The sequence below is a fragment of the Crinia signifera genome, chromosome 3, assembly GCF_055691185.1.
Source record: "Crinia signifera chromosome 3, ASM5569118v1, whole genome shotgun sequence".
NCBI classification, from domain to species: Eukaryota; Metazoa; Chordata; class Amphibia; order Anura; family Myobatrachidae; genus Crinia; species Crinia signifera.
This window is the reverse complement of record NC_139219.1, coordinates 29,443,574-29,469,430: the sequence shown is the minus strand read 5'-3', so window position 1 is coordinate 29,469,430 and position 25,857 is coordinate 29,443,574. Positions and strand designations below refer to the sequence as shown.

At 46.6% G+C, this 25,857-nt stretch overlaps 1 protein-coding gene and 1 long non-coding RNA gene across 3 annotated transcripts in view; both read left to right on the top strand.

The window, feature by feature from the left end:
* Positions 1–25,857, top strand: part of CNIH3 (cornichon family AMPA receptor auxiliary protein 3) — a 71,051-nt gene that overhangs the window by 21,886 nt on the left and 23,308 nt on the right. For both annotated transcript variants that reach the window (XM_083175565.1, XM_083175563.1), the window contains exon 2: positions 24,962–25,030. In XM_083175565.1, coding sequence (XP_083031691.1) covers positions 24,962–25,030 — 69 coding nt within the window. The remainder of the gene's footprint in view (positions 1–24,961; positions 25,031–25,857) is intronic.
* Positions 851–2,045, top strand: LOC146062460 (uncharacterized). The gene is made up of 2 exons (XR_014471330.1): positions 851–932; positions 1,868–2,045. It is a non-coding gene; the product is annotated as an uncharacterized LOC146062460 (long non-coding RNA).

Genomic DNA, 25,857 nt, shown 5'->3' with positions numbered 1-25,857 from the left:
GGCAGCTTGAGAGGCGGTGGTCGGACCTCCGCAGGCGCCAGCCCCAGCTGCTCCAGCAACTCAGGAGCGAAATTGCTGATTGTGAGTATTTTAGCTATGAAATTTCGCACTTACAACATAGCATATATAAACAATAAAATGTGTCTCATGATAACTGGGTGTCCATGGGTTTAAAAGTCCATAGACTGTTATGTGTGCTTCTTCCTGGTTAACATGCAGTCATGTGGCTTTTATATGTAATGCCATAGCATTGAGGATTCTGATGCATACAATGTGCCAGATCTAATATGTGTTACACATTGATAAATGCCTGGGTTGTAATGTGTGAACAAATTACTAACAATCACATAATAATTTACATGTCACAATTTGGAATCCATGAACAGTAAGGAGCTACTTTCCTGCATCGTTTGCCATCATTATCACCCTTCCATGTATGTCTTGTTATGGATTAATACATGTGCCCCAATGACCCGACATTGACCATGATTTTTTTTTCTACCACACAGCACGAGCCCAAGCCCGACAGGCCCGTGAAGAGGCGGAGGCAGCCCTGGGCCAGGAGGAGGCCCAAGACCCGGAGGAGGAGGTGGCGGCAAGGGTGGAGGAGGAGGAAGTGGAGGAGGAGGAGATGGTGGTGGAGGAGGAGGAGGTGCGTGAGGAGGTGGTGGAGGAGGATGTGGAAGCGGAGTTGGTTGCGGAGGAGGAGGTGTTGGTGGCGGAGGAGGAGGTGGAGGAGGTGGTGGTGGTGGTGGAGGAGGAGGAGGAGGAGGAGGAGGTGGAGGAGGAGGAGGTGGAGGAGGAGTTGGAGGAGGAGGTTATTGTGGCAGAGGAGCTGGCGGAGGAGGGGGCTGAGGAGGCCACGGTTGCCCCGGAGGAGTCTGATGACGAGGGGGAGGAGGCGTGCCAGGCCCCGGAGTACCATCAGATCGGTATGTTAACATAATGCATCATTAATGAAGTAGTTGTACTGGTATTTGTTATGTAGCACTGGTGATAACAAATTTTTGGCCCATACTATTCATATAGACCCCAAAGTGGGTAGCTACAGATACAGGTACGGGTTAGATGGGGTGTCCAAGGCATCCCTTTCATCCAGGACACCTCTGAATTACACAGGTTTGTGGGATGGGTTGGAGCTCCATTTTGACTGCCACATAACCGTAGTAGTTAAACAGGATCCTGGAGTAAAGGGATGAGTGGATCATTTGTGGATGAAATTCACCTGCTGCAAGTGTTGATTATGACCCATCAAATAGTGGAATCTATATTGTTGGTGAATGTTATTTCTAAACTATAGGATGTATGCTATAAATGGAGTATGGGCCGGCCTACCTTGGAATGGAGTCAGAAGTTGCCAGTGTCCCAGGAGCCTCCTCTACCTAAACACCCCCTGTAGTTCAGATTGTTTTTTTGCCCTCACAGAATTGTAGGTTGGTTTAGACAGAATTATGATTTTGAGGATGTGTACTGTGCATTCCTGACATTTGCATAACTCCCATGCCACGAACCATCACTGAACTTAGACTGAGCAGATTGTGACAAGTTCTTATTGACGGAGGCCATGACATGCTTGTCATTGGTTAGTCATGGGTGGGTTGTGACTGAGAAGAAACAATATGACTGTTATGTCTTCTGCAGAGTAAAGGGTAGAGGCCAAAAAAGACAGTATGTAGTAAATAAGTTAGCATGTATGTATATATGTATGTGTCATATCTATTTATCTATGTGTGTCTCTATCTCTCTACATAGATAGATATATATATATACACACATGTCACCTAGCATTTGTGCAATTTATGTCGCAGTATGTGAAATGTATGCATGAATAACATGACTAATTTTTGCCCCTTTGACATGCCCACAGATGACACCACACCGGCAGATGAGGGGGTGCGTGGGGCCGTCCTGCGAGCGGAGCAACATTTAAGGCTCCTTCTAGCAGACCTGCAGGACATCCGCGATCTGCTGCTTTGATTTATTATATTTTATATTTTATTTTTTATGTTAATGTTGATTTAAAATAAATTCTTTATGCAAGTTCACAGTTGTTGGTTTTATTTGCACTTGAAACAGTATATGTGTAGATTGTTTATAATCTTTTACACAGGGTGTAATACAAACCATTGCACTTACATTGCTGTAAGGGTTAATGTGTGCAATGGATGTGTTAGGCATGCTTGTAAGGATATATTGGCATCTAATTGATTCCAATTCCAAATAAGCTGTTTTTTATGAGGATAGGTAATTGAATAAGTGGGTCATGTGATGTATTGCAGAATTGACATAATAGTGGGTTGTTTGGCGTAAATACTCCGCTTACGGGCGGTAGCACCGCTTGGCTCCCGTTCGGATGCGGTATTTCCGAGCATACTCTGTAATACTCAGTAATACCGTGCAGAATCGGAGTGTTTCTCCCGCACACGCATGGTTTGTATGTCGTCCGTAAACACGCCCTGTTCTTAAAGAGTGAGTCCGTCCGAATGCGGAGGACACGTGGGCGTTTCTACGGACGATGGCCGCACGCGGCAAAACACCGTGGCGTGCGGACCGCACCGTAAGAATGCGGGAATATCCGCACCGATCAGAATAAGGGCCATAGTCTGTGTGTAATAAGAGCGTTGCACCCAGAGGAGCACAGCACATCTATGTGTATCCAAGGCTCCTCTCAAAGCATCCATATCCGGTTGGTAGATCTGCAGTGTCTAGATAGAAAATCAATAGGTCGACACCAGAAAGTCAACATGCACAAAGTCGGCATTGACAGAAAATGCAAAATCTGGGGGGGGTCCTGAGCAGGTGCGAATTGGCCAATTATCATCCGATTCCGACCGATTGGGCAGAGAAATCGGGAGAAAAGTGGCCAAGTTGCAGGTGTTTGACATAAGATCCGATGTCCCGTTCCATGTGCGTCGGAGATCGGACCTTCTTACATATCCGACCTCTGCCTTGGGCAGCCTTCCAGTAGCGGGGAATGGGATTGCATGCGATATATAACACATGTGATCTTGCTGCCTGGGTAGGTCCGGGGCGACCCAAGGGGGGATCGGCTGAGACTTCTCCCCTTGGAGATCGCAGTAATGTATGGTGGCCTTAAGACACCACCTCCACATGTTGAGCTGAGGTTCTGGAAAGTGTGTGTTGGTGTGTGGATGGAGATGGGAGCAGTAAGCTGAGGTTGGGCCTAGGGTGCCAAAACACCTAGCCCTGGTCCTGTGTGCATGCCCAATTGTCCCTTTCCTGGTCTCCCCTTCCGTGCATAAGCACTTGCCTGGTGTGGTTGCAGCAGATGCAATAGGCATCTGTGGGAGGGTCAGGCACTAGGGGGGAGGGTTAGGGTTAGGCACCGCACTAGGGGGGTTAGGTACTAGGAGGGAGTGTTAGGGTTAGGCACCGCACTAGGGGGGTTAGGTACTAGGAGGGAGTGTTAGGCACTAGAGGGGTTAGGGTCAGGTACTAGGGGCAGGGTTAGGTACTAGGGGCAGGGTTAGGTACTAGGGGCAGGGTTAGGTACTAGAGGAGAGGGTTAGGCACTAGGGGGAGGGTTAGGCACTACTAGGTACGGTGCCTCGCTCCACACGCCCTGCTTCAGGTACGGTGCCTCGCTCCACACGCCATGATTCAGGCACCATATGGTGTCGACCTATCAACCAGGTACAAGCAGCGAGTGGGAAGATGGTACTGCTCTTTGGAAGTAAAGTCTCTGGAACTCTGGAACCTCTCCTCTTTTGTGCATGCACATCTTGCCGATTATTACTGGGAAGATGGCACCTTGTAGGAGCATAGGCGTGCGCAGCCCATTTTCTTAGGGGGTGCACCATTGGAGGGGCGTGTCCATCACGCCTACTGGGCGTGTTCATCAGTGCCTATTATTATACATAATGCCACACACTGTAACGCCCATTAGACATAATGCCACACACAATAATGACCATCACACATGCCACACACAGTAATGCCCATTCCACACAATGCCACCTAACATGCCAAACACCATAATGCCCATCACACAGTTATGCCCATTCCACATTATGTCAGGACTTGACAAATCTTCGCATAATAGGGACGGTGCGCGCCAAAAATTTACACCGTAATGCATATTACACGTCACACAGCCATTACATAGTATACCACATTCCATAATGCCCATTACACGTTATGCCACACACTGTAATTTTTATGAGCCTCCCATCCATTCTGAGACTGTAGGCAAGTAGGACACAGTATACATACACACAGCTGATACACACACATAGTATACATACAAACAGCCAACACATACACACTCATAGTATACACATACAGAGTCCCCCCCCCCCCGCACATAGTATACATATACACACACCCCTATGCACACACAGGCAGCGGTGTAGCTAGGTGCCATGGTGCCCGGAGCAAGGGCATATATTCTGCCCCCCCCCCCCCCATGGGGGCGTGGCTAACATGTGTTGGCATGTTACATTTAAAAAGAAAAAACTTAAAAAATAAGACACTATATAAGACGCTGGTACGGAATCTGCTGCGCTATATAAGACACTATAACGGAATCTGCTGCGCTATATAAGACACTGTAACGGAATCTGCTGCGCTATATAAGACACTGTAACAGAATCTGCTGCGCTATATAAGACACTGTAACGGAATCTGCTGCGCTATATAAGACACTGTAACGGAATCTGCTGCGCTATATAAGACACTGTAACGGAATCTGCTGCGCTATATAAGACACTGTAAAGGAATCTGCTACGCTATATAAGACACTGTAACGGAATCTGCTGTGCTATATAAGACACTGTAACGGAATCTGCTGCGCTATATAAGACACTGTAAAGGAATCTGCTGCGCTATATAAGACACTGTAACAGAATCTGCTGCTCTATATAAGACACTATAACGGAATCTGCTGCGCTATATAAGACGCTGGTACGGAATCTGCTGCGCTATATAAGACACTATAACGGAATCTGCTGCGCTATATAAGACACTGTAACGGAATCTGCTGCGCTATATAAGACACTGTAACTGAATCTGCTGCGCTATATAAGACACTGTAACGGAATCTGCTGCGCTATATAAGACACTGTAACGGAATCTGCTGCGCTATATAAGACACTGTAACGGAATCTGCTGCGCTATATAAGACACTGTAAAGGAATCTGCTGCGCTATATAAGACACTGTAACAGAATCTGCTGCTCTATATAAGTCACTATAACGGAATCTGCTGCACTATATAAGACACTGTAACGGAATCTGCTGCGCTATATAAGACACTGTAACAGAATCTGCTGCACTATATAAGACGCTGTAACGGAATCTGCTGCGCTATATAAGACACTGTAACGGAATCTGCTGCGCTATATTAGACATTGTAACGGAATCTGCTGCGCTATATAAGACACTGTAACGGAATCTGCTGCGCTATATAAGACAATGTAAAGGAATCTGCTGCGCTATATAAGACACTGTAACGGAATCTGCTGCGCTATATAAGACACTGTAACGGAATCTGCTGCGCTATATAAGACACTGTAAAGGAATCTGCTGCGCTATATAAGACACTGTAACAGAATCTGCTGCTCTATATAAGACACTATAACGGAATCTGCTGCGCTATATAAGACGCTGGTACGGAATCTGCTGCGCTATATAAGACACTATAACGGAATCTGCTGCGCTATATAAGACACTGTAACGGAATCTGCTGCGCTATATAAGACACTGTAACAGAATCTGCTGCGCTATATAAGACACTGTAACGGAATCTGCTGCGCTATATAAGACACTGTAACGGAATCTGCTGCGCTATATAAGACACTGTAACAGAATCTGCTGCACTATATAAGACGCTGTAACGGAATCTGCTGCGCTATATAAGACACTGTAACGGAATCTGCTGCGCTATATTAGACACTGTAACGGAATCTGCTGCGCTATATAAGACACTGTAACGGAATCTGCTGCGCTATATAAAACACTAACGGAATCTGCTGCGCTATATAAGACACTGTAACGGAATCTGCTGCGCTATATAAGACTCTGTAACGGAATCTGCTGCGCTATATAAGACACTGTAACGGAATCTGCTGCGCTATTTTAGACACTGTAACGGAATCTGCTGCGCTATATAAGACACTGTAACGGAATCTGCTGCGCTATATAAAACACTAACGGAATCTGCTGCGCTATATAAGACACTGTAACGGAATCTGCTGCGCTATATAAGACTCTGTAACGGAATCTGCTGCGCTATATAAGACACTGTAACGGAATCTGCTGCGCTATATAAGACACTGTAACGGAATCTGCTGCGCTATATAAGACACTGTAACAGAATCTGCTGCGCTATATAACAACATATAACGGAATCTGCTGCTCTATATGACACTGTAATGGAATCTGCTGCGCTATATAAGACACTGTAACGGAATCTGCTGCGCTATATAAGACACTGTAACGGAATCTGCTGCGCTATATTAGACACTGTAACGGAATCTGCTGCGCTATATAAGACACTGTAACGGAATCTGCTGCGCTATATAAAACACTAACGGAATCTGCGGCGCTATATAAGACACTGTAACGGAATCTGCTGCGCTATATAAGACTCTGTAACGGAATCTGCTGCGCTATATAAGACACTGTAACGGAATCTGCTGCGCTATATAAGACACTGTAACGGAATCTGCTGCGCTATATAACAACATATAACGGAATCTGCTGCTCTATATGACACTGTAATGGAATCTGCTGCGCTATATAAGACACTGTAACGGAATCTGCTGCGCTATATAAGACACTGTAATGGAATCTGCTGAGCTATATAAGGCACTGTAACAGAATCTGCTGAGCTATATAAGACACTGTAACGGAATCTGCTGCGCTATATAAGACGCTGTAACGGAATCTGCTGCGCTATATAAGACGCTGTAACGGAATCTGCTGCGCTATATAAGACGCTGTAACGGAATCTGCTGCGCTATATAAGGCACTGTAACGGAATCTTCTGCGCTATATAAGGCGCTGTAACGGAATCTTCTGCGCTATATAAGACGCTGTAACGGAATCTGCTGCGCTATATAAGACGCTGTAACGGAATCTGCTGCGCTATATAAGACGCTGTAACGGAATCTGCTGCGCTATATAAGACGCTGTAACGGAATCTGCTGCGCTATATAAGACGCTGTAACGGAATCTGCTGCGCTATATAAGACGCTGTAATGGAATCTGCAGCGCTATATAAGACGCTGTAACGGAATCTGCTGCGCTATATAAGACACTGTAACGGAATCTGCTGCGCTATATAAGACGCTGTAACGGAATCTGCTGCGCTATATAAGACACTGTAACGGAATCTGCTGCGCTATATAAGACGCTGTAACGGAATCTGCTGCGCTATATAAGACGCTGTAACGGAATCTGCTGCACTATATAAGACACTGTAACGGAATCTGCTGCTCTATATAAGACACTGTAACAGAATCTGCTGCGCTATATACAGTAAGACACTGTAACGGAATCTGCTGCGCTCTATAAGATGCTGACAGCTGTAAATAAATATATATATACAGATAAAGAATAAAGATATATACAGCACACAGCAGTGCCGGGGTGGCAGCAGAAGCCAGAGAGATTTACTCTCCCCACAACCCTCTCCCCTCCCCCGGGCCCCACGAATGCTAACACAAGTTTATTATGTTTCATTTTAACAACATTAATTAGATGAATATAAAAATAAAAAATCCACCTTCAATAATGATTAACAGGGCGGCACGGGCGGCAGCAGCAAACCTTCTCCTCCTCCAGGCTACAGCCAGCGCTTGGGAAGGCTGATGACGCTGCTGTAGCCAGGGAGGAGGGAGTGAGTCACTCTGGGTAGGAGGAGTCTTTATTGCTGTTACGCTGCGCTGCCCGGAAGCCGGACCGGGCAGCAGCAGCAATTTTTGCAGAGAGGATTCAGCCTGCCGCCCGGCCTCACCGTCCATGACGCTTGGCGGCAGAGACCGGGCGAGCAGGGCAGGACGGAGGCAGGCGCCGGGTAGGGCAGCCGCCGGCGCACGCTGCCCTACCCGGTATACCTTGAACTTGTGCAGCAGGTGTCATTTGCGGAGGCAGGCGCCGGGTAGGGCAGGAGGAGGTAGGCGCCGGGTAGGGCAGGGCAGCCGCCGGCGCACGCTGCCCTACCCGGCATAGTTGAACTTATGCAGCAGGTATCATTTGCGGAGGGGGGGCGGGCCGGCGGCGCCATTCGACCAATCGCCGCCCGGAGCATGAGCTCCGGTGGCTCCGCCCTCCCTACGCCTCTGCACACAGGACACAGGTATATACATACAGAACCCCCACACACATAGTATACATATACACAGCCCCCTACAGTATGCTCATATATATATATATATATATATATACACACTGCAAATAAGGATGTCACTCCGGGTCTTTCTTTGTGCAAAAAAAGGTGCTTTACTGCTGCCTACGGCGTTTCGGGACTAGCCTGTCTTCAGGACATACACGAAGGGCTAGTCCCGAAACACCGTAGGCAGCAGTAAAGCACCTTTTTTTGCACAAAGAAAGACCCGGAGTGACATCCTTATTTGCAGTGTATATGGTGGAAAGTACTTTCTCTCCGGATGGGCACCTGGGCAAAATAGACGCATGTTTGAATGAGGAGTGCTGGACCCTGCATAAGAATATATATATACATATATATACACACACACACACACACACACACACACACACACACACACACACACATATATATATATACACACACACAGTACACACAGTACACACATACACACACATATTATACATACGCACACACACACACACACATAGATGTACTGTAGTATACACAGAGCCCCCTCCCACACACACACACAGCATACATATACACAGCCCCTCTATGCACACACACATGCAGTATACATACAAAAATCTGATACATACACACACACACACACCCTTTTGGCATAACAATAAAAAACAGGCAGCATCATTAAAGACAAATATAAAAACAACTTTTTATACCCCCCCATAAAACAAAGCCATAGACTGCCCAGATAATATACAAACCCCTCTGTTCCAGCACCTCCTGAGTCCCGATAAGTAGAGCAGAGCAGACCTGCAGCAGGCAGGAAGTCCTCAGTCCCTCCTCACCCAGGCAGCGAAGATGTGCACGTCAGCCAGGAGCCTCACTAGATACAGATTGTACTGTAGTATCCTGCTGCAGCAGCCTGGCTCTGCCACGTCTGTCACACACACTGAAGCCGAGCTTGCTCCGCTCCCCCTGATGTCGGCTCTCGCTGCAATTGTCAGGGGGTGCCCATCATTAGGAGGTGCCTGTGCACCCCTGGCACCCCCTGTGCGCACGCCTATGTGTAGGAGGGAGTCAGATATCTGATTAATGGTGCACAAGGTCATATGTGCAGCCAGGGACGGATTAAGCATTCAGGGGGCCCAGGGCATTTGAGACAGGGGGGCCCCCTTCCACTTGTCATTACTGGCTGCAAACTGCACGGAAGAATATTACACTGTCAAAACACAGAGTAAAGGCAGTATAAACTTCAATGGGTAACTGCGGGGGGGTTATTATATATATATACATACCTCCCAACTTCCGCAGCTCAGCAGGCGTGGCCTAATTTGGGGGTGTGGCCTATACTCGCGGCTCCCCACGAGGCCACGCCCCCATTTTGCCGCTATGGGGGCATGACCCAGAGGCTCTGTGAGCCTCTAGCCATGCCCCCAGCCCCCTGGCTGCGGAAATAGACGCTGTGCGCATGCGCACAGCGTTTATTCCCCGCTGCTTAGCAGCTGACAGGGGGGACTCCCAACAGCCCCCCCACACCGCGGGACACTGCCGCCCGCGGGTGGGACAGCGGGACAGGCCCTGACAATCGGGGCCTGTTCTTTACACTGCAGCGTGCCAGGTGATGCCTGAGCAGTGCAGGCTGGACAGGTGTGTGTCATGATGCTGGTGGGGGATGGTGAGTGCACAGCCAATCGGTGTGGACATGGGGGGAGGGTTTTTTATGTGTGTATGGGTATTTATTGCCTATGTTTTGTTAATGCATTTGTGTCCCTGATGACGGAGGTAACTCCGTAACGGCGTAGGACCGCTGCAATAAAGGACTTTTAAACTTTACTACAAGTCTGTGAGAGTGCCGCCTTTCTTCCTGCTGGTTATTTTGGATCCTAGAGCTCCCTGGAAGGCACCGCAGCAAGATATTTGTATCACAAGCAGAGTGCCGGGTAATACTGTTTCCTATATATATATATATATATATATTCATATGGTGTCCAGGGCACAGCCCCATGGATCAGCTGCTGTTAGGGTGCCTGCATAATACGAAGAGTAGACAGGCAATAGATAAATGCGTCACTCCAAACTCCTATCACGTTTGAAAACTTTATTTCAGAGCAACGTTTCAATACAAATTGAGTATTTTCCTCAGGCTAACAATTAATACATACATCTCACCTTATATACCAAGGTGTGATGTATGTATTATTTGTTAGCCTGAGGAAAATACTCAATTTGTATTGAAACGTTGCTCTGAAATAAAGTTTTCAAACGTGATAGGAGTTTGGAGTGCCGCATTTATACATAGTTACATATATATAAAATACTACATGAAAAACCTGTGTTTGTCTCTCTGTACCTTACTCTGTAGGAGCCCTGACAGGCCCAGCACTGCATATGATTTAAAACCCCTCCCATGACAAGGCAGCTGCTGCTGCTATCCTTCATGGGCCTGAGAAGCATATGATGAACTCCACCAAGCAGAGCTCAGCACAATCCTCTCAGCCTCCGACCTCTTGTGCAAAGTGTCATGGGACTCCCAGTAATGCGCTGCACACTTGTGCAGTCAGTGTGCCTTGGCTCCTAATGCTCAGCACCCTTAATCATTGTCACATTGGCAGATAGGTGAAGGTGCAGCACTACCCCACTCCCATGCACATGCCAACCACAGAGGGCCCCGGGATGACCCACTGTGCCCCCCCCCCTTAATCTGGCCCTGTGTGCCCACTGCTATGAGGAGCGAATCCATTGCACACTAGCCCCCTCAAGGGTTAAAACGCCCCTGTCTGTGGGTGCTACTGTACATTGCGCATTTGGGGCCTAATTCAGCAGGGTTTGCTAATCTGAGGAGTTGCAGATGACTGCGAGGAGAAAGTCGCCCCCAGACAGATAGAGAAACCGCCCCCTGCACATTTGCGAGAGAATAAATAATTGCATTCCACTAGCACACCCATACGCAGTTCCCGAACCATTGAAGGGACTTTGCCGTCTGTGCAAATGTGGGAAGGTTTGAGGCTGCCACTAATCTGCGACTGGGTGGAAGTGGTCAGCGCCGATGGCATAGACCCATGGCATAGACCCATCCCAAAAATGCCTGTGCACGCCTGCATGTTTTCCAACACACCCAGAAAACGACAGGTTTCCGTCCAGAAACAACGGTGGCTTTCTGTCAATCAAACTGCGACTACTTAGCAACCAGAAATTTTATTTCGCAATTTGTTCGCAATAATCGGCCCAATTGCAAAGTCACTGATTAACGATCCATGCTGAATTAGACTCCAGAAACAGAAGAAAATCCCCAAACTGCTTTTTAGGTGAAGTAGCATTAATAAATGTGCCTCTTAGACAATTCCCTACTTGAAGTTATTGCTACTGTATGAGTTTCCCCCAAATAACATATTAATATATCTACGGAAAGCAGACGATGACAGCGTTCCGCGGATCTCTCTAGAGACCGATAAATAAATCTGCAAATACAGATATGAGATTCTGGAATTACAAAGACGATAATTCCGCTTTTGGCTGAATCAGCAGCTTCAGTCCCCTGCATCTGCAGGAGATTACATTCAGGCTGAGTGCCCTGGAGCATTATGGGGCCGCAGGCTCTGGGAGGGGTTAATCTACCCTGAACTGCATGTGTCCTATATATCGGATCCCCCGCAGCTGCAAATTTATTGCAGAGCTGGAAATGTTACGTGGAGTTCTTACTAAACCCACATTTGTTCTTTTCTCATTCTGTAAATCGTCCCTGTGAACTTTTTTCTTTGTCGCATCCTTATCAGTTATTTCCAACCTATCCACTTATGAGCTGGAGACAGGCACCACCAAGAAGTACTGTAACTTTTTGTTGGTATTAATAGGCACAATCCTGCAGAACAACTTAAGGTTGTTAGGGGGTGATTCCAATTGACTCGCTATTCAGTGAAAATTTGCAGCTTAGCAAACCATGTAATGGCACCGGCATGAATGCCCCCCCCCCACACACGCCATTTCCCCTTGCAACCATGCGAGGGGATGTATTACAAAGAGCAGGAGCATAGCGAGGGCGTAGCCGGCGGAGCACGAGCTCCGGGTGCTGAAAGATCACAGGGCGCCAGAACCGTGCATTACGGTGTGTTATATAGTATGTAATGGGCATTACGGTGTGTTATATAGTATGTAATGGGCATTATGGTGCGTTATATAGTATGTTATGGGCATTACGGTTGTTATATAGTATGTAATGGGCATTATGGTGTTATATAGTATGTAGTGGGCATTACGGTGTGTTATATAGTATGTAGTGGGCATTATGGTGTGTTATATAGTATGTAATGGGCATTACGGTGTGTTATATAGTATGTAATGGGCATTATGGTGTGTTATATAGTATGTAATGGGCATTACGGTGTGTTATATAGTATGTTATGGGCATTACGATGTGTTATTTAGTATGTAATGGACATTACGGTGCGTTATATAGTATGTAATGGGCATTACGGTGTGTTATGTAGTATGTAATGGGCATTACAGTGTGTTATATAGTATGTAATGGGCATTACGGTGTGTTATATAGTATTTAATGGGCATTGCGGTGTGTTATATAGTATGTAATGGGCATTACGGTGTGTTATATAGTATGTAATGGGCATTGCGGTGTGTTATATAGTATGTAATGGGCATTGCGGTGTGTTATATAGTATGTAATGGGCATTACGGTGTGTTATATAGTATGTAATGGGCATTACGATGTGTTATATAGTATGTAATGGGCATTGCGGAGTGTTATATAGTATGTCATGGGCATTGCGGAGTGTTATATAGTATGTCATGGGCATTGCGGAGTGTTATATAGTATGTCATGGGCATTACGGTGTGTTATATAGTATGTAATGGGAATTACGGTGTGTTATATAGTATGTAATGGGCATTGCGGAGTGTTATATAGTATGTGATGGGCATTACGGTGTGTTATATAGTATGTAATGGGCATTACGGTGTTATCTAGTATGTAATGGGCATTACGGTGTGTTATATAGTATGTAATGGGCATTACGGTGTGTTATATATTATGTAATGGGCATTGCGGAGTGTTATATAGTATGTAATGGGCATTACGGTGCGTTATATAGTATGTAATGGGAATTACAGTGTGTTATATAGTATGTAATGGGCATTAAAGTTTCTTATATAGTATGTAATGGGCATCATGTGTGGTCTTATGTGTAATGGGCATTACAGTGTGTTATATATTATGTAATGGGCATTACGGTTTGTTATATAGTATTTAATGGGCATCATGTGTGGCCTTATGTGTATTTGGCATTACGGCATGTGGCTTTATGTGTAATGGGTATTACAAAGTTCGCTAAAATGTGCAATGGGCATTAAGGTGTGTGGTACAATGTTTGGCTACTCCCCCTTTTCACCTCACAAGAGCCCCGCCTACTACAAATAGGGGAAGAGGGGGGGCACGAAACATGCCCTTGCTCTAGGCACTGTGGCACCTAGCTTCGAAAAACCACCATGACAGACCGCATTTTCCCAACCACTCCCCGTGGAAACCTCCAGATGGTCCCTTCCCTTCAATCACTTTGTCATGATCTGTGCGGGATCGCAGCGGCGCCTTAACTCATGCACATTGCATTGGCAGCACAGGCGCCGTCTGCCGATAATCGGGCGTTGCGCCTTAACATGATTTAGGCCCTCTGTGCGCACTATATAAATAGCGGATATTAAATAAATAACTACAAAGGAACGTGATGCTATTTCCATCTCCAGCGCCTGTGTACGATGACAAAGTCGCGGATAACTTTGTTTTCATGCCCTTGAGATTTATACATTTCATTTGCTCAGCGTCTTGCAGGAGCTGTCACAGACATTAACAAATGGCACATTTACTGCAATCAGATGGAATTATGCTCTTATAGGGAGCGCAGCGGGCTGCATGAGACATTGTACTGTATGCATTAACTATTCATGGCCCGGAAGACTGGCGCTGTCTCCTTACCGTTCTTTAACAGAATCGCTGCATTATTAACCATGATGCTGACATGCGGATATGTCATCATTGAGGCTGCGTCGGCATTAGCCGGGAAACTTTACATAATGGAGAAATGAATTCGATAAGAAAATAAATCCTGAGTTCTATTGTCCATGCGGTTGGTTTTCATCCGTGTAGATTGGGAGCAGCTGGGAGAGTTGGGGTCTTGTTAGTCCGATATCTGATTCTGTGACGCTTCTATATATTTACCTGTATATAGCATCAAATAATAGCTCATAGTATGTAGTAGGGTCATTTAAATGGTACACAGTTGATAAGTCATCTAGGTGGACAGTCAATAGGTTGTATGACAGTATAACCAGGATGCCTGGAACAGTGGCGCAGAGAGGGGGAGGAGTGGGTACTTTTTACCCGGGCCTCCTGGAGGGGCCTGGGTCCCGCTCACAAAACTCCCATTGCAGGGAGCCAGGCAGCGGGGTGGCAGTTGGCAGGCTTCCACCGCAGCACAGCCTCTCTCCCCAGCTCAGCACACCCTGCTCAGTGCTGTGGCAGCCTGTCTTCTCTCTCCCTCTCATTCATTTTTTTCATGCCCTTAATTAATAAATTTTATCGGGCCAGTCTGACCTGTCGGCACTCCTGGCCTGGAATGCGACAGTGCAGTCAGTAGTCATTCTCCAGTGTAGTGGTCTTGCACCCTGCAGCCTGTATAGGGGCCCTCTGGGCAGGTGTGCACTTCCTGGTACAAGCCACGGCCCCTTTTTATGGCATGACATAATGAAGTCACATGCAAATAAAGGAAAACATGTCAAATGTGCGCTGCACTGCTGAGGGGCATAGGTGCGCATTAGCTGTAAGAGCATCCATAGTGCGAATTCAGGCAGGATATGCTACGCAAACTGCTCTATGGTCCACAGGGCGTTATCTCTTTCCTAATATAGTATTCATGTTAGTATAAAAATGTACTCATACATTACAGTGTGTGTCAGTTGTCACATGAGCACGTGCATGTAGGGACTCATTCAGAGCTGTAAGCAAACCTTAAGTTATTGCAGATGGACAAAACCATGCTGCACTGCAGGTGGGGCAGATGTAACAGGTGCAGAGGGTAAACACTGGCTGCTTTATTCACTGCAATTTAGCGCAGCAGTTTTATCCGGCTCCCTAGGCAGCGATGGTCTGAATCGGGCCCCTAGTTCAAATCGCACGCTGTTTTAGCGTACCGCATGTGATTTGAACTAGATGCGACGCAATATAGTACATATCACCATGTTTGGGCACTTACCTTATCTCTCTCTACACATGTCACATCTGCCCCACCTGCCGTGCAGCATGGTTTTGACCATATGCAAAAATTGCAGCCTTGCTAACGGGCCTGATTCCGGTGGACCGATTCTGCGAATTTGCAGCGGGGACCGATGTTTCGGGTCTGCACATGCAAATTGGCAAAGATACGCATGTGCAGAGCGATGTGCGAATGCCGGTCACGATTATCACAGTCATCAAGGCGTTCGCTTACAGCGGGTTTGGTGGTGGGCGTGCCCACAAAAATGGTGGGTGCACCCAGAAGACCGCTCGGCGTCCCCATGTGAACACGGGCGTGCTGATTCTTGCACGGGATGGGCGGCTGACGTCACATGACGCATGCATGCAGGGGCGGGGGGCTGGCGTTCGCTGCTTAGCAATCCAACCTGAATCAGGCCCATAGTGCTAAGTTAGTTGATACCACCTTGACTCTCTTCTCTATATCGGAACTAGAGAAGTAAGTTCTGGAATACGCATAACCTACGGGTATAAGACATCAATTTCCATAAGGGACGATTATGAATTCCGAGGTGATAAAAAGATAGCGACACATTATTCAGATTGCCCACTTTAGGATTCAGGGAAATTGGAATATAAAGAATTACATTAGGGGTCAGGAGAAAGGGACGTGAATGCTTATGAGGTAATGCTGGAGGACTTGACTTTATGGGGAACGCAAACTTATTAAGGGATCTACGCTTCAGATTTTTATTTTAAGCCTCAGCAAGAAAAATAATAATGCGTTTGTCAGTTCCAGGTCGTTAGAGGCGAATATGTTATTTCACCAAACATAAAGCGGTTTGTGACATTTCTTACACGTGTTGTGTTTCCTATAAAGCCATAATAAATGCACCCCCTTAGGCCACAATCTGTTTGAACCTGCTCGGAGATTTCAGAGGAGAGATTAACTCTCTTATACAAGTTCAGCATTTATTTTACAGTCGTATCTTTTGTTTTAGCAATAGTCCTGATTCTGAGCCGGGCACAACAGCGACTGCAGCGCCAACTACCTAGTACAGGGTGGGTGGTGCCGCTAAGCACATATAAATACATTGTTGCCTACCCTCCAGCATTTTGCGGGTGACTCCCTGAAACCGTAGCGATCTCCTTCACTCCCTGCAGAGTCTAGCAAATCTCCCTGATTTCGCCTAAACCATATTATGCAGCTGTTTGGGGGGGGGGGGGGTGTAATCAGACATATATACATTCACATTAAATCATCACTGCCGTTTCTCTGCATTGGGTATAAGGCACAATGATCCCTATGGCTACCGGCAATACACGGTATTAAGAACTGGGGTATGTAAACGTTTGATCAGGGTTATTTGGGTAGTTTCTGTTGGGTACTTGTGTAATAGCACGGCGCACGGCTATGCTATGTTTTCAGCATAGGCTAAGCTACACTGTCAGCGTAGCCCAATGGCTGCCTAGCGTACTTAGCATAGTGACAGGCGAATGGCTGCCTAGCGTAGTTAGAGTGGTTACTCCGCGGCAGCCCAATGGCTGCCTAGTGTACTTAGCACAGTGACAGGCCAACGGCTGCCTAGCGTAGTTAGCGTAGAGACTCCGCGGAAGCTCAGCTCTGTCCCCGGCGTCCATGCCTCTGTCCCGCGGCAGCCCGGCTCTGTCCCCGGCGTCCATGGCTCTGTCCCGCGGCAGCCCGGCTCTGTCGCCGCCGTCCATGGCTCTGTCCCCGGCGTCCATGGCAAGCCTAGTGAGCGCCTCTCACACAGCGCCGGTAAGCGCCATATCCCCTCGCTGGCGGACACTGGCGGAGAGGGGATCATGCGGGCGCCGGCGGAGAGGCGCTCCATCTGTCTGAGACGCAGGTGCGTCTCAGACGCTCCTGCATCTCAGTAATTATTGCAGCAGGGTATGGCAACCCTGCCCGTGTCCAGTTCAGGGAGACGGGGTTAGGGGGTTCGGTAGCACGTGCGTCTCATGCACAAAGGGGGTATGCGGGCGCAAGTGCGTCTAATACACAATAAAGGAGGCATTTGCCAGTGCTCCATGTTATATACTGGCAAATGCCTCCTTTCCAAACCCCCACTATCCACGCCAGCCCAAAGCGTGGCGAGCAGACGCGTTACGCGTCCCCCGACCTGTTCATACCCCCACTATCCACGTCGGCACGGAGTTGATTTTATAAAGTGTGGCGAGCCACCGAGCCCAAAGCGTGGCGAGCGCAGCGATATAAAATCAACTCCGTGCCGACGTGGATAGTGGTTGTATGAACAAGTCGGGAGGACTATGATATGAGTTCTACTCCACGTGGGATGTCGCTATGGGAAACCAATTTAGAATCTACTTATTATTTATTTAGCATCTTTTAGAAAATAATAGATAGTATCAGATTGGTTGCCATAGCAACCAATTGATACATTTTCCACATAATGTTATTAAATGAAAGCAGCGTTGTCAGAATAGTGGTATTACACCAGGGAACATCTGCGCACAGGGAATATAGGTTCTGTGTAGAATCAATGAGCGAAAGGATCTAAGGGGGGTGGGGGTCTGCTCTGTGCCCTCAGCCAAATCTGCTCTCTCAGTATAAGTAACAAGAAAACTGTTTTATCAATGGTTGAATAAGTAAGAAATAGCTGAAGGTGAAATACGGATCCTGTCAGTGATACAAGATAACAGGAGACCATGTCTCCAGCTCCAACAGGCCGGCGGATGAGAAGTACGGATCCTGTCAGTGATACAAGATAACAGGAGGCCATGTCTCCAGCTCCAACAGGCCGGCGGATGAGAAGTACGGATCCTGTCAGTGATACAAGATAACAGGAGGCCATGTCTCCAGCTCCAACAGGCCGGCGGATGAGAAGTACGGATCCTGTCAGTGATACAAGATAACAGGAGACCATGTTACAGCTCCAACAGGCCGGCGGATGAGAAGTACGGATCCTGTCAGTGATACAAGATAACAGGAGACCATGTCTCCAGCTCCAACAGGCCGGCGGATGAGAAGTACGGATCCTGTCACTGATACAAGATAACAGGAGGCCATGTCTCCAGCTCCAACAGGCCGGCGGATGAGAAGTACGGATCCTGTCAGTGATACAAGATAACAGGAGACCATGTCTCCAGCTCCAACAGGCCGGCGGATGAGAAGTACGGATCCTGTCACTGATACAAGATAACAGGAGGCCATGTCTCCAGCTCCAACAGGCCGGCGGATGAGAAGTACGGATCCTGTCAGTGATACAAGATAACAGGAGGCCATGTCTCCAGCTCCAACAGGCCGGCGGATGAGAAGTACGGATCCTGTCAGTGATACAAGATAACAGGAGACCATGTCTCCAGCTCCAACAGGCCGGCGGATGAGAAGTATGGATCCTGTCAGTGATACAAGATAACAGGAGACCATGTCTCCAGCTCCAACAGGCCGGCGGATGAGAATGTATTTGCTCCTTAATGCCATTTTCTCTGATTCTCACATTTAAGAGCAGAGGGGGGCATTAACTAAACTACGCTCCGGTATGCGGAGTGCCACACTTTGGGGTTTATTTATTAAGATGGGCGTTCTATTGAAGATGGGATGTTGCTATGGGCAACCAATCAGATTCCATCTATTATATTCTACAAGGTGATAAATAGGATAATGATATGGAGGCTGGCACTGACAGGAGAGTGACAGTGTCTGGCACAGGCAAGATAATGGCAGGGAGGCTGGCACAGGGAGGAGAATGACAGGAAGTGAGGCACTGACAGGAGAATGGCAGGGAGGGAAGACACTGAAAGGAGAAGGACAGGGAGGCTGGCACTGACAGGAGTATGACAGGGAGGCTGGCACTGACAGGAGAATAGCAGGGAGGCTGGCACTGACAGGAGTATGACAGGAAGGCTGGCACTGATAGGAGAATAGCAGGGAGGCTGGCACTGACAGGAGTATGACAGGGAGGCTGGCACAGGGAAGAGAATGACAGGAAGTGAGGCACTGACAGGAGAATGGCAGGGAGGGAAGACACTGAAAGGAGAAGGACAGGAAGGCTGGCACTGACAGGAGTATGACAGGGAGGCTGGCACTGACAGGAGAATAGCAGGGAGGCTGGCACAGACAGGAGAATGACAGGGAGGCTGGCACTGACAGGAGAATGACAGGGAGTGAGGCACTGACAGGAGAATGACAGGGAGGAAGGCACTGACAAGAAAATGCCAGGGAGGCTAGCACAGAGAGGAGAATGACAGGGAGGAATACACTAACAGGAGAAAGACAGGAAGGGAGGCACTGACAAGATAATGACAGGGAGGCAGGTACGGAGAGGAGAATGACAGGGAGGGAGGCACTGACAGGAGAATAACAGGCAGGGAGGCACTGACAAGAGAATGACAGGGATGCTGGTACTGATGGGGATGACAGGGAGGCTGGCACTGACAGGAAAATGACAGGGAGGCTGGCACTGGCAGGAGAATGACAGGGAGGGAGGCACTGACAAGAGAATGACAGAGAGGCTGGCACTGACAGGAGAATGACAGGAAGGCTGGCACCGTCAGGAGAATGACAGGAAGGCTAGCACTGACAGGGAGGCTGTTTCTGACAGGGAGCTTGGCACTGACAGGAGAATGACATGGAGGGAGGCACTTACAGGAAAATGGTATGGAGGCTGGCACTGACAGTAGAATGGCAAGGAGGCTGGCACAGATAGGAGAATGGCAGGGAGGCTGTTACTGACAAAAGAATGGCAGAGAGGCTGCCACAGACAGGATAATTGAGAAAGAGAGTTGGGTGGGGAGGAGCCTGCACTAGAGATTGGGAATAATTATCAATTATTAAAGAGATAGTAGGTTGGGGAAAAGACTGACTATAATTGGAAATGAAAAAATTCTAAACTAACATCACCTACCAGCCTGTGCCAAAGGCTATGGCTTTAAGAAAAGTGATGGTCAGTGGTGCACCCCCGAGTATGGGTACGTTTAATTGAAAAAAAGAAAAAGAAACTCGGGTGGGGTGCACTCTTATTCCCTAATCTAAGACTTGCTAAACTGCTCGAAAAAAGATTTTTTTATTTTTTATGAGTATTTTTTATATGCCAAGTGAAATAATTTATTTAGGAATCAAATTGTGCAAAAATGTTTAAAAATAATTCATATGTTAATTTACACTGCTGTAGCTGTTTTTTATAAATAAATACAATAAAGGATTTTTGGTGTATTTATTTAGTAAATTTTTACTCTAATGGTAAGACCAATATAATTGCCTCTGGTTGCGAATTATCTGTAGATAATTGTAATGGGGCTGGTAAAGGGAATGGGCTGACCTTCATATATCCTCAATGCCTTTGTCATATTGGCATTATAGATTTTTCCTCAATTAAATGAGATAAGGATTATAATCATCAGTCAGCAAAATTAAATCCGAAACCCAAAAAATTAAATCCGAAACCCAAATGAAGTATATACAATACACATTATTTACACTTGTGCACCTGTACGGATTCCCCTCATGGTCCGCTGGCTTTTATAGAGCTTGTAATATAATCAGAATTGCCCTATGGTATTATACACACAATTGTACACATTTTTTGCACAATTTGATTCCTAAATAAATTATTTCACTTGGCATATAAAAAATACTCATAAAAAATAAAAAAATCTTTTTTCGAGCAGCTTAGCAAGTCTTAAGGTGCCCACAGACGCTACAATTGTACTGTGCTATGCGTTTTTGACTGTACAATGGTTCTATACAATTTTTCTTCCAGCTTGCTATGAGATGTGCACTTGGATGCATGTGATGAACCCATGTTTGTAATGTTAAATTTCAGATGTAGTCTAAAGAGTACGTGCAGCACGTACTTTTTTAGACATACAATATTGGGCTCCCGGGAACGCGCATCGCATCGCACAAGCCCATAAACACCATCCAATAATTGTACATAAGATGCAATTTGTGCTTAAAAAGTACAAAACGCATTCGATAATTGATGCGTCTGTGGGCACCTTCAGATTGGGGAATAAGAGTGCACCCCACCCGAGTTTCTTTTTCTTTTTGTTTTTTCAATTAAACAGACAGGATAATGGCAGAGAGCCTGAAACAGGCAGGTGAATGACAGGGAGGCTGACACTGGGCAGTATTCAATGAGAAAAATTTGCCCTGTTTTATGGCGAATTTGTGCTTTTTTCGCCTTAGAAAAGCTCTCCAAAAGCGAGCAACCCTATTCAATGTGAAATATTTGCCGTCTTTTTAAGTGATTTTCGCCGTCTCTCGCCGTGTAGCAATTCTCCATCTTTTCATGGAGAGCTGGAATGTGAACTTTTAAACTAAAAGGTTTTTTTTTTTATTTTGGTGTAAAAAAATCTGGATTTTTTTTCTGTGAAGGGGCATGTTATTTTTATTCATGAATATATATTTAATTTAAAAAAAACAAAATTTAATATATTTTTTTTTTTACTCAGAGCAGCCAGCAGGGGGCCGGAGCGCTCGAGCCGCTCATTAGATATTCATATATTCACTGCATCCGATCATTACATATGCACGATCGGGTGCAGTGAATACTGGGTCCCCCGCTGGCTATAGGGGGGGCAGCTTGTGCTGCCTGGGTCCCAGGGAGCCCACCTCCCCTCCCCATATGTTCTGGGGCAGCCAGGGAGACTTTAATCTCTCTGGCTGCCACCGTCCCACGGTTCCCTGCCAGCTCCCTGCCGCGGACGCTCATCCGCTGCAGGGGTTAAGACTCGCCGCGAGTGGCGGCGAGTCTTAACCACATTGAATAGAGCGAGCAGGAGAGGCAGCGAGCCCTCCGAAACACAGCGAGTGCATGGAGTGAGAAAAAATCTCTCGCCATGCACCGCAAATTTTTTTCATTGAATACTGCCCACTGACAGGAGAATGACAAGGAGGCTGGCACTGATAGGAGAATGACAGGGAGGCTGGCACTGATAGGAGAATGACACGGAGGCTGGCACTGATAGGAGAAGGACACCTTAGAAAAAGAAGGGCTGCAACTAGGAGGGTACTATATGTGCATGCAGTGTGTGTGTGTGTGTGTGTGTGTGACACGAATATCCTAGTTGCAGCCCTGATCTGTGTCGGCTTTTGTATCATCTATATATCAGTCTAGTGCAGGCATTCCCAACCCGGTCCTCACGGCACACCAACAGTGCAGGTTTTGTAGATATCCAGGCTTGAGCACAGGTGACTTAATTAGTATCTGAGGGATTCTGATAAAACCATCTGTGCTGAAGCCTGGATATCACTAAAACCTGCACTGTTGGTGTGCCTTGAGGACCGTGGTTGGGAATGCCTGGTCTAGTGTCTGTGAGTTTCCAAAACACTGCCATCTTCTGGCAGAAAGTGAAACTACATCTCTATCTCACACAAACACATAAGGTAGCAGACTAGCTTTCGAAGCTTTTGCTTCGAGCGGTACAGTATATGGCCCTTATTCAGATCTGATTGCAGTACAAATTTGTTCTCAAAATGGGCAACACCATGTGCACTGCAGGTGGGTCAGATGTAACATGTATAGAGAGATTTAAATTTGGGTGGGGTGTGTTGAAACTGAAATCTAAATTGCAGTGTAACAATAATGCAGCCAGTATTTACCCTGCACAGAAACAAAATAACTCACACAAATCTAACTCTCTCTGCACATGTTACATCTGCCCCACCTGCAGTGCACATGGTTTTGCCCATTTTGAGAACAAATTTGTACTGCGATCAGATCTGAATAAGGGCCTATGTCATGATTACATTTATGAACTGTTATTAATTGTCCTTGTCATTCAGCCATGTCTTTGAAAAGGGACTTTGATTTTATACTTGATGACTTTCTGATTTCCCCCCTAAGTCAGGTTGGCTCCACAGGACGGGGGCATCAGCAGAGGTGGACAGTGCAGGAAGGGTTAAATCACTTTAACCCTTTGCAGTCCAGATTTAATTTTTTTGCAATTTAAACAGTCTGGTTAAATGTTTAAATAATTGTATTTTTTTTATTATTATTCAAAAATGGTCTATATTGAATGTTGAATTGAACGATGTTAATGTTCTAAAGGTGCGTACACACGGGCGATTTTGTGCAAAATCGCAGGAAATATGGTCGCTGAGCGACCATATTGCCCGCAATGGGAGTGTGCACCGGCGATATATCGCCGGATGCGCGCTCCCGTTTTTGCCCCTGTGGTGATCGCTGGTCGCAGGAACATGCTCCTGCGACCAGCTGATTACCACTGCCGGGCTCCCCCGGCAGTTTCTTTTTCATCAGCGACCATCTCTGGTCGCTGATGTAAAGTAGAAACTGAGCAATATATTGCTCAGCCATATATTGCTCAGCCATATATGGCTGAGCAATATATCTCCCCCGTGTGTACACAGCATTAGTTTTAAGTGGCTCACCATTGGTTCTGCCACTAGCACTAGGGCTGTTGAGCCTGATTTACGACATTGTAAAGGGGGTGGGGGAGGGGGGGGGTAAATTAAACCTCCTGGTGAGCTACTAAAGTAAAAAATGTTTTTGTTTTTTTAAATCTAGCTAATAACCGAAAAAAGGACCCTTACACATTATACCACACACTGTAGTGCCCATTACACATTATGCATTACACCGTAATGCCCATTACACATTGGGCCTTATTCTGCTCGCTACGGTGGGACCATAAACGGGTGGAACAGGGTTTTTTTTCATCTGCGCATACGTAGCTTTCGCAATGCGCAGGTGCGGCGACCTCACACCGCTCAAGGACGGGTCTCTCCGTGCGAAAAAACCTGTCCGCAAGAGTACGGACATTGTGGGCGGCATGGGGGTGTTTTTAGGGGAGCGGCCGGAATAATGAGAGAAACTGGGTGTAAACATGGGCGTACATGGGGGTGTGCACCAAAAATGCACGGTGCTACAACCGCTCGATCGGCGAACGCACCGTGCATTTTGGGCCAAAAACAGGCGGACGCCAAAGATAGCTCCAGACCACCCCTAGAGATACTGTATGAGAGTGGACGCCTGGGTCTGCTAATTAACGCTGATTACTACTCAAACACATACACCCGAATGTAATAAGCAATGCTGCAGCCTATTAAGTGAAAACCATTATTTAACTACCTGCAAGCCACACACATTGGAAGCTTATCTTTCTACACTTCTCTACATGTAAAGGTTGGTTTCATTTTAGGTAACATAAGAGTTTCCGGAAATAAGAGTTTCCGGAAATAACCGCCTTTTATTTTCATGGAATCACAAATGATGCTTTTAAAAAAATGAATAAATGCAAAAATGAGAAGAGTCAGGAACCGTATTCAATAATAGGGGTTTGGAAATAATTCAGCAGATGCTCTGATGGTTCGGAATAAGCACATTACTGTAGTGTGTGTGTGTGGTGTAACGCACATCCGCCGCCGCCACTTACACTCTCCTCTCCCCTAATCGTCTTTTGCAGATAATTGCCTTTGATGAACTAAGAACGGATTTCAAAAGCCCAATTGATCAGTGTAATCCTGCGCACGCGGTAAGTAGCCCTAATCGCTTCCTTTGCAGAAACGTGTTCTCAGCGAGGACGGATGTCTGTGCCATCATCACAGGTCCGAATGGTAATTGTCCTTCACAGGACAGTGGCCAGCAGTAAGGGCCTAATTCAGGTTGGTATGCAAAAGCAAACTCCTTCTTTAATGGACAAAACCATGCTGTGCTGCAGGTAGGGCAGATGTAACATGTGCAGAGAGAGTTAGATTTGGCTGGGGGACATTCAAACTGAAATCTAAATTGCAGTGTAAGAATAAAGCAGCCAGTATTTATCTTGAACAAAATAACTCACCCAAATGTAACTCTCTCTGCACATGTTACATCTGCCCCATCTGCAGCGCAGCATGGTTTTGTCCATTAAAGAAGGAGTTGCTTTTGCAAACCGACCTGAATCACCCCCTAAGGCTTATCATATCATGCTCTATCTGTGGCTGTTGAGACTGGTATGTGGTCAATAGGGTGCCAGGCAATAGGTCGACCCTTATTGGTCGACACATGAAAAAGATCGACATGCACAAAAGGTTGATGTGGTACACTCATATGGTGTCCATGTCGACATCTGCCGACAAAGGCACCAAAAATACCACAAAAACTCATGTCAACCTTTTCCCTGTTGACATTTTGCTTGTGTCGACCGTCTACCATGCCGACCTAATGTGCGTCGACCTTTCTGCTTTGTCAACCTTTTGCCTGTTGACCAATAGTAGACACAGTCGACTCTATGATCCTCACCCATTGGGACTATACTTGTTTATAATTCCTACTTTATGGCATTACCAGGTCTAGTGTTTGTAATGGCTCTAAATTAATATT